This window comes from Salvia miltiorrhiza, chromosome 3, assembly GCF_028751815.1.
Source record: "Salvia miltiorrhiza cultivar Shanhuang (shh) chromosome 3, IMPLAD_Smil_shh, whole genome shotgun sequence".
In the NCBI taxonomy this organism is placed as follows: Eukaryota; Viridiplantae; Streptophyta; class Magnoliopsida; order Lamiales; family Lamiaceae; genus Salvia; species Salvia miltiorrhiza.
The window spans coordinates 47,151,959-47,161,150 of record NC_080389.1 but is presented as its reverse complement, the minus strand read 5'-3'; the positions used below and the strand labels follow the sequence as shown (position 1 = coordinate 47,161,150).

Here is a 9,192-nt window from a genome sequence, read left to right as displayed (position 1 = left end):
ATTGTTGGTGTCTTGTGTTATTTACTTTCCGCACGTTTTGCTTTAAGTTTCGCTGCTTACTCTCTTTGTGTGTTGCCGAGACAATTGATTGTTGGATAGGTACAATTTCAATTGGTACCAGAGCGGGATCACCCAAGTTATCGATGGTAGTTCCTGGTGTATCTATCCGTTCTATTCCGCTGCTGCTGCGTTGTTCTTCTCTATGGCAACACAAAGAGAAGGTGGTTCAGTCTCTAGACCACCTTTACTGGATGGGAGCAACTACATCTACTGGAAGATGCGTATGACATCTTTTATTCGTGCCGTTGATGAGAATGCCTGGACCGCTGTGGAAGAAGGGTGGACTGCTCCTTGTGATGTGGAAGGAAAACTTACGCCCAGAAATAAATGGACGCTCACTGAATTGGCCGCCTCAAATGCCAATCAGAAAGCTTTGAACTCCATTCAAAATGCTGTTACTATGGAGGTGTTTGCTCTCATATCCATGTGTGCTAACGCAAAAGAGGCGTGGGATGTTCTGATGAGTACTTATGAGGGGAATTCTAAAGTTAAAAAACAGCGTCTCCAACAACTTGCTACGAAATTTGAAGAGCTGAGGATGGACGAGAATGAGGATATTAGCACCTTTCATGGCAAACTCCTTGCTCTTGCTAATGAAAGTTTCTCTCTTGGAGAAAGAATTCCTGAGGAAAAGCTTGTGCGAAAAGTGATGCGTGCTCTACCTGAAAGATTTGACTACAAACTCACTGCTATAGATGAAGCAAGAGACGTCAGTGATATGAAGCTTGAAGAACTAATAGGTTCTTTAAGAACGTTTGAAATGAATCTTCGGCCAGAGAGATCTGAGAAAAAGAAGAGTATCGCCTTTGTCGCCGATTCTGGGAATAACAAGAAGGACTCCATAAAATTCGACTCTGATGACTTGGTTGAATCTCTTGCTCTATTCACCAAGAACTTTGGTAAAGCCTTCAAGAAGTACATGAAGAATAATATGGGCAACAAAGGATTACAGAATGCTGAGGGTTTCCAACCGTCTCAAGGCAAGAAGGAACGAGGATCTGCTTCAAAATCTGGAATTCAATGCTATGAATGTCATGGTTATGGACACATTCAAGCTGAATGTGCGAATACTTTGAAGAAACTGAAAAAGGAAAACAAATCCTACAATGTCTCATTGAGTGATGATGAAACGGATGACAGTGGGAGCGAGTCAGAGGATGAACCGATTGCTCTTATAAGCTCTATTAAGCTTACCAAAGAGGAGGAGGTTGATGATGATCCCCTGAAACTTGAAATAGATTCAGACATTCAAGATAACAATGTCGCATATGCTGCTAAAATGGAGGAAGTCCCAGCCAAAGTCTCTTCAGATGTTGTTACTGTGGAAGACACTGAGAGTGATAATGAGGATATTGATGAAAGCTTTTTGACAGAGAATTATGAACTGATGTACAAGAAGTGTATGGCTGTGCTTGAGCTGAATAAATCTCTTTCCACTCAACTTAGCAATGTCTCGAAGGAACGTGATGAGCTTGTGGATCTCTGTGAAAAACAAAAGGCTGAACTGACAGTTCTTCATCAGACCATGAAATTGAAGACAAGGGAACTTGAGCATCAACAAAAACTTGTCAAAATGATGAATACCGGGACTGAAAAGCTAGATGAAATTCTGGAAAACGGTCAAGGTGCTGAGAACAAAGCAGGATTGGGATTTCAAGGAAAAAGATGGATTCCCAAAGATGATGGATCTAAAGCTAAAGCTGCACCCCTCAAAGAGAATAATCATCTTCCTCAACAACATGTTCGTCGTCCTGTTGCTTATAGAAATCTTCCTCCAAAGAAGAATTATAATCAAACTTTTGTTCCAACCTGTCACTACTGTGGAAGGAGAGGTCATATCAGACCTAGATGCCGATTTCTTCTACGCGACATCCAAAATATGAGAAATTCTCAAAATTATCGGCCAAGGATGAACAGAGGTTATGTTGTTCATAACTCTCTTTGGTCTGGCTTTCATAAATCATGGTATTTGGATAGTGGTTGCTCCAAACACATGACGGGAGAAGAGAAGCATCTGGAAGATATTAATATAATTTCTGAAGAAAGAGTAACTTTTGGTGATGGTGTCCAGGCAAAGGTCGTAGGAACAGGTACTTTGAATGTTCCAGGTATGCCTAAACTAAAAAATGTCATGCTAGTTGAAGGTTTGAAGGCCAATCTGATCAGTATCAGTCAGCTCTGCGATGAACAAATGACGGTCATTTTCGACAAAGATAAGTGCATTGTTAAAGATGGAGATAAGGAGTATATCTCGGGCAAGCGATCAAGTGATAATTGCTACATTGTATCTCCTGATAATTCATGTTTTCAGGTTCTTGGAGATGATACTGATACATGGCATCAAAAACTTGGACATACCAGCCTGAGAAACATGAAAAAGCTCGTGAAGACAGATGCTATCAGAGGTCTTCCCAAGCTGGTGATTAATACTAAAGGTGTTTGCGGTGCGTGTCAGATCGGGAAGCAAACTCATTCAAGTCACAAGAGAGTCTCCAAAATCACAACTACTCGCATTCTTGAACTGATACATATGGATCTCATGGGGCCAATGCAGGTTGAAAGCATAGGGAGAAAGAAATATGTGCTAGTATGTGTCGATGACTTCTCTCGGTTTACCTGGGTGCTCTTTCTAAGAGATAAATCAGAAGCCTTTGAAAAGTTCAAGATTTTATGTCTCAAGCTTGAAAAGGATAAAGAAGTATCTGTGAAACGTATCAGAAGTGATCGCGGAAGAGAATTTGAAAATTCTGAGTTTGACAAATTCTGTGAAGGAAAGGGAATCACTCATGAGTTTTCTGCTCCGAAAACTCCTCAGCAAAATGGAGTCGTGGAATGGAAGAATCGTACCTCTTCAGGACATGGTTCGAACTATGATGAAAGCCAAAAACATAGCAATAAATTTCTGGGCTGAAGCTATGAATACGGCTTGCTATATCATCAATCGTGTGTATTTGCGACCCAAGACCTCATCCACACCTTATGAAATCTGGAAGGGAAGAAAACCAAGTGTAAAGCATTTTCATACTTTTGGGTGCATCTGCTACATTCTAAATGATCGTGAACAGAAAAAGAAGTTGGATGACAGAAGTTCGGAAGGTATATTCTTGGGTTATTCTGATGGTCATGGCTATAGGGTGTTCAACAAGAAGACTGAAACTATTCAAGAGTCTACGAATGTCATTTTTGATGTTGCAGATAGGAATCTCTCAGATGAAGAAGTTGTTCAGAATGTCTCTCCTGAAGTTTCTTCACCGGTCAAAACTGCAGAACCCACTAATGTCAAAATTGACAGTGATACAGAGAGTGGAGATGAAGAACACGTTGATACGACTACCAGGGTCAGTAGAGTTGAAAAAAATCATTCTCAAGCTGATATCATTGGAGAGGTAAATGAAGGGATAAAAACTCGGGGCATCAAGATTGATTTTAAGAAGATGGTTGCACATATTGCTCACGTGTGTTATCTCTCTAAACTGGAACCCAAAAGCATCAAAGAAGCTCTTCAAGATGAATTTTGGATCGCAGCTATGCAGGAAGAGCTCCTCCAATTCGAAAGATGCAATGTGTGGTATCTTGTTCCACGGGCTCTCTCAGCTAATATCATTGGAACGAAGTGGATTTTTCGCAACAAATACGATCTTGCTGGATTTATTATAAGAAACAAGGCACGCCTTGTTGCTCAGGGTTATTCTCATATGGAAGGAGTTGACTTCGAAGAAATCTTCGCCCCCGTTACTCGTCTCGAATCTGTACGTCTTCTCCTTGCCCTTGCTTGTTCCATGAATTTCAAATTATATCAAATGGATGTCAAAAGCGCCTTTCTCAATGGCGATCTTGAGGAGGAAGTTTATGTGGAACAACCAAAAGGATTTGAAGATCCCAAGTTCCCAAATCATGTGTATCGATTGAGGAAAGCTCTCTACGGTTTGAAACAGGCTCCGAGAGCTTGGTATGAGACTCTATCAGTTTTTCTCATATCTAAAGGATACAAGAGAGGTGGATCAGACAAGACCTTATTTGTCAAACACAATGGCAAGGATATGATAATCATTCAAATCTATGTAGATGATATTGTCTTCGGATCACGATCTCAAGAACTTGTTAAGGAGTTTGTGGATGACATGACCAGTGAATATGACATGAGCCTTTTCGACGAGCTTCGTTTTTTTCTGGGACTTCAGGTCAAACAAAGTGAAGATGGGATTTTTGTCAGCCAATCTACTTATGCTGAGAATTTGGTTAAGAAATTTGGTATGGAGACCTCTAAACCTCGACGCACTCCGATGAGTACCAGCACAAAGATATCCAAAGACGAAGGAGGGAAGAATGTTGATCAGAAGATGTATCGAAGCATGATTGGCAGTTTACTCTATCTCACAGCTAGTCGGCCTGACATTAGTTTTAGTGTCGGAGTTTGTGCTCGCTACCAGGCTTGTCCTAAGGAAAGTCACTTGACTGCCGTGAAAAACATCATCAAGTATGTCAAGGGCACAAGTAACTTGGGTTTATGGTTTACTAAGGACAGTACTACTTCCTTGGTTGGATTTACTGATGCCGATTGGGCAGGGAGTCCAGATGATCGGAAAAGCACTTCCGGTGGTTGTTTCTATCTGGGAAATAATCTGGTCTCATGGCACAGTAAGAAACAGAATTGTGTATCTCAATCATCCACAGAAGCTGAATACATAGCAGCTGGCAGTGCTTGTACGCAACTTATATGGATGACTCATATGATGGAAGATTATGGAATACCATCCCGGGGTTATACTCTATATTGTGACAACAGGAGTGCTATAGACATCACCAAGAATCCTGTTCTCCACTCTCGCACTAAACACATAGAGATTCGCCATCATTTTATTAGAGAATTGGTGGAGGAGAAAACTCTCAATTTGGAGTTCTTGCCTACTGAAAGGCAGATAGCGGATATTTTGACGAAGCCATTGGATGCCGAAAGATTTGAGAAGTTACGTGGAGAGCTGGGGCTCTGTATCTTATGACTATCCGTCTTGAAGAAAAAATGGGTACTCTGCTATTTTGTGAATTTTTCTAGCATAAGTACCAGCTCTTGTTCTTGTTTCAAATGGAGTCTCTTCAAAAGTGTTATCTTTGCAGATATGAAGTACATTTATTCTGGTCGATCTACTGTTAATCAAGTCAAACTTGATCAGACTTGTGTTTATTGGTCCTGTGATCATTCAAGTGTTGTGCGAATGGATCATGTCTTATTAGCTATACTGGGCTTCAATTTCTATGGGTTAATTCTTTTGGGGTTTTCTCTTTCTAAAAGCAGCAACTGGGCTTCTCCTATTTTAGCCCATTGGTATGAAAAAGAGCCCAAGATCAGAGACCTTTCATCTCCTTATTTCGGTTCCCTCGCCAAAATTGAGTATCACTATTTCTCTCTCAAGGGAAGTTATCTCTTCAAGAGCTCCAAAGATTCCATGGCTTCCGACGGTCATCTCACTGAGTGCTCCGACGATTCTGCCGCCTCCGATCATACTCACTCTGTAGAGGACGGTCAACCTTCACCACCTGTTCAAATTGAAGGTGTGAACAACAATATTACTGATGAGAATGGTGATTCTAACGATGATGATGTTCCTCCTCGAACAGCTGCTCTTGCTCGTGACATCAAGCGAAGAGCTGCTCTTGAATCACTGTTATTTGATCTGAAGCATGATCCTCCTCGAACAGCTGCTCTTTGTCATTGTTGTGACAAAAAGGGGGAGTATATATTTTGTCTGTGCTTATGGTCTGTGCTTTTGGTTGTGCGACTGACGATAGCATTTCATTTATGTTTTTCTATGGTTTTTTGAGGGGGAGCAGATTTCCATATTGAGTGGGAGTTCTTTGTGAGTCTGCTGGTGCAGTTCTTTGAAAGACTTTGTGTTTTGCTGGTGCAGTTTTTCATATTGAGGGAGAGTAAGTCCTTTTGCTTTTGGGGGAGCTGATCTCTTTGAGGGAGAGCTTATGCTGCTTATTTACTGCCGTGTATTCATGTGTTGTGCAGTTTTCTGTTTTGTCTACACCAATGACAAAGGGAGAGATTGTTAGAGTATTATTTCTACATACTCTAAGGTGATATTGTCATTGTGTAACTCAAAACATGTTTCTTCGGATGTCTCTTGTTGGGTTGCTTGTGCGGTTGCAAGGTTCTGCTGGTTTGTTTCCTTGCGGGTTTTTGAAGCTTTTTTGGAAAGATATCTTTAAGATATTGCTTTTGCATGAAGAGTCCGTTTCTTTAGGGTGTCTTCGTACCCTAGGACTCACCGCCTTATAAAAACCCTACATGGGCCCTGCGTTGGTTGGGTCGAGCAGTTCATGGGCTCTCTACTTCTTGGCAAGGGTTTTTATATTTAAGGAGTGATTGTCGATAGGGTGGTGGCTGTTTTTTTGTTTATTCTCTTTACTTTGTGAGAATATTTTTCGTGCATCCAGCGAGCATACAATTGGGGAGTGTGTGCTGTTGCTTTACAGTTTATTTCATTGAGAGCGTGAGTTGGTTTCAAGTTTAGTGATCTGTACTCCAGCTTGTTGGAGTGCTTCGTGGTGTTGGTTTGAACGTGGATTGAGAGGCAATCACGTTTGTGACAGTAAGTCTTATCTTGCTCTCGGTAGTTCACATAGGTGACGATTTGGGAAGAAATAGAGGCTAGGAAGATCGAGTCTTCGCGTGTAAGTCCTTTGTATTTCTTATCCTCACTAGTGAACTGTTTGAACTGGGCGAGGCCCCCCAGACGTAGGTGTTTTATCACCGAACTGGGTTACCATTGTTGGTGTCTTGTGTTCTTTACTTTCCGCACGTTTTGCTTTAAGTTTCGCTGCTTACTCTCTTTGTGTGTTGCCGAGACAATTGATTGTTGGATAGGTACAATTTCAACAGCATTTGATTTGACGGATGAAATTGATAAAATTGATAAGATTGATAGGATTTCATTTGAGTGATTAGACGTGTTATCAATTACGAGCTCAATCATACGAATTAAATACTTGATTAAAGTGAATAATATTATTAATCATATCTTATTACTTAAACCAAAGGACTAGCTCGTACAAAGTTGTTGAATTTGAAAGATTATATAATAGTATTAGTTAAGATTAGATTTATCTTACGTTATCTTATTTGATCGGGTAGATACGATCGGGTATTTAATCTCAAAATAATGCCATATAGCAATAATTTTGGATTACAAATATTGGCCTATCTCTTATAATAAAATTAATTTCAAACTAACTCAATCTTAAATCATCTCTAGCCAATTTAATCTCGGCACTCTAAGGACACTTAAAAATTTTAGTTGAATTGGAAAACATGCAACTAGTGTTGCCACTAGTTCCGGGCCCGAAAGGCGGTTAAGGGCCGAAAAAATTATGAACCGTAATCGGCCCGGCTGTTTTGCTGAAGGGCCGGTTTTCGGGCCCGAAACCGCCGATTCCGGGCCGAGCCAAAAACCGGCGATTTTTGGTTTTCTTCATTTTTTTTGTACATTTTTTTATGAAATTAAATGATCTGTGTTGAAATTTTGAAATTTTTACTTTACAAGTGTTGAATTTTTTTGAAATTACTCAACTTAAATAATATAATAATTTATAAATAATTTTGAAATTATTTATGTTGTGTTTTTTTTCTGTAATTTAATAAAAAATTATAAGTTGTAAATTTATAATATTTTTTATGTCTTATTTTTTAAAAAATTAAATGACTTGTGTTGATTTGAAAATTTGAAATATTGAATTTTGCTACTTTACATATGTTGAAAATTTTGAAATTAAATGACTTGTGTTGAAATATTGAAAATTGAAATACAATAAAAGAATAATAGTTCTAACACATTGACAATCAAAATAATACATAAAAATTGATATATTTATTGAATTTTATCTATTTATAAAAAAAAATATTACAATGATGCAATAGAATCTTTAAAATTGAACAAATAAACTAACTAATACTAAGTACTAACTAATTCACTATACTAATTTGAAAATAAAGTTTTTTTACAAGGGGAAAAAAATGAATAAAGGATTTAGGCTCAATTTTAATATAAATATTAAAATTGAGTGACCTATGTATCTTCATTGAATAATGAAGAATCAAAGCTCGCATAGTTCTCTTACTTTAACTTACCTAGTCGAAGGCCTCGGCATCGAATCTATCGGACTCGGTGAATTCATCGTTTGGGCTTTTGTCGGGTTGATCTCATTGGTTCTCTTGACTGCCGCCTCGACTGTCGTGTTGGATTCGCCGGTTTCCGGGCCAAACCGCCAGGCCGCAATTCAATAGTTATCGGCTTTGAACCTGTCCTAGGGAGTTGCTGGTTCTGTTCCGAAACCGACCCGCGGTCAACAGTCTAGGTCGGTACGAGCCGGAACAGCCGGTTCTGGTTTAATTGTGGCAGCACTAGATGAAACGTTAACTTCCAACTTGTAATTTAAAAATGAGATTCCAACGGTTAATTTTGTTGTATGGAGAGATGTGAATGGTTAGTATAATGAAAAGCATCTTGAAAATACAAGCATAGGGCACTCTGCACTCTGCAGTGTCGTTTTTGTATTATTATCTGCCCCGTGACTCCGCCATTTTTATTTATTATTTATTACAACCCTTCTGACACATCCCACCTCTCTCTTTACTCTTTTATTTACTCTCATCCATCACCATTCACCAACTCGCCTCATATGTCCAAATCATGTTCCCGCGTAATTCCAAAATTTTCCACCGCAATTACCCAAACCGTATTCTCATTTCATTCCAAAAATTTCCCTCATTCACTACACATCACCTACTCACAACACATAAACTCAAGTTTAAAAACTTAATTATGTTCTATTCTAAACTACCAATTTTGACCAACTAATACACAAACTGTGCAAGCTGAATAATAACTTCACCACCACCATAGAAATTCACCTTCGAGAGTATTTTTCAATTCACATAAAATCTCTAACTCGAATATCAATAACTTTATCTCTAAGGATAGATTTGTGCCATTGTTCCAGGTAATGGGTGTTATGAATAATTTAATGTAAAATGATATATATATTTTGAAATATTAGCAAAGTAAGAAGTGTGAGAATTAATGGAGAAAAGAAAGGTCGACGGCAGAGTGGTATAGGGTCACGGGCAAG

At 39.1% G+C, this 9,192-nt stretch overlaps 1 protein-coding gene across 1 annotated transcript; it reads left to right on the top strand.

Annotated features, from left to right (window-relative positions):
• The first annotated feature begins 202 nt into the window (after positions 1-202).
• LOC131018902 (uncharacterized) lies at positions 203-2,971 on the top strand. Its single transcript, XM_057947593.1, has one exon. The coding sequence runs from the start codon at positions 203-205 to the stop codon at positions 2,969-2,971; it is 2,769 nt and encodes a 922-aa protein (XP_057803576.1).
• Positions 2,972-9,192: the final 6,221 nt, after the last annotated feature.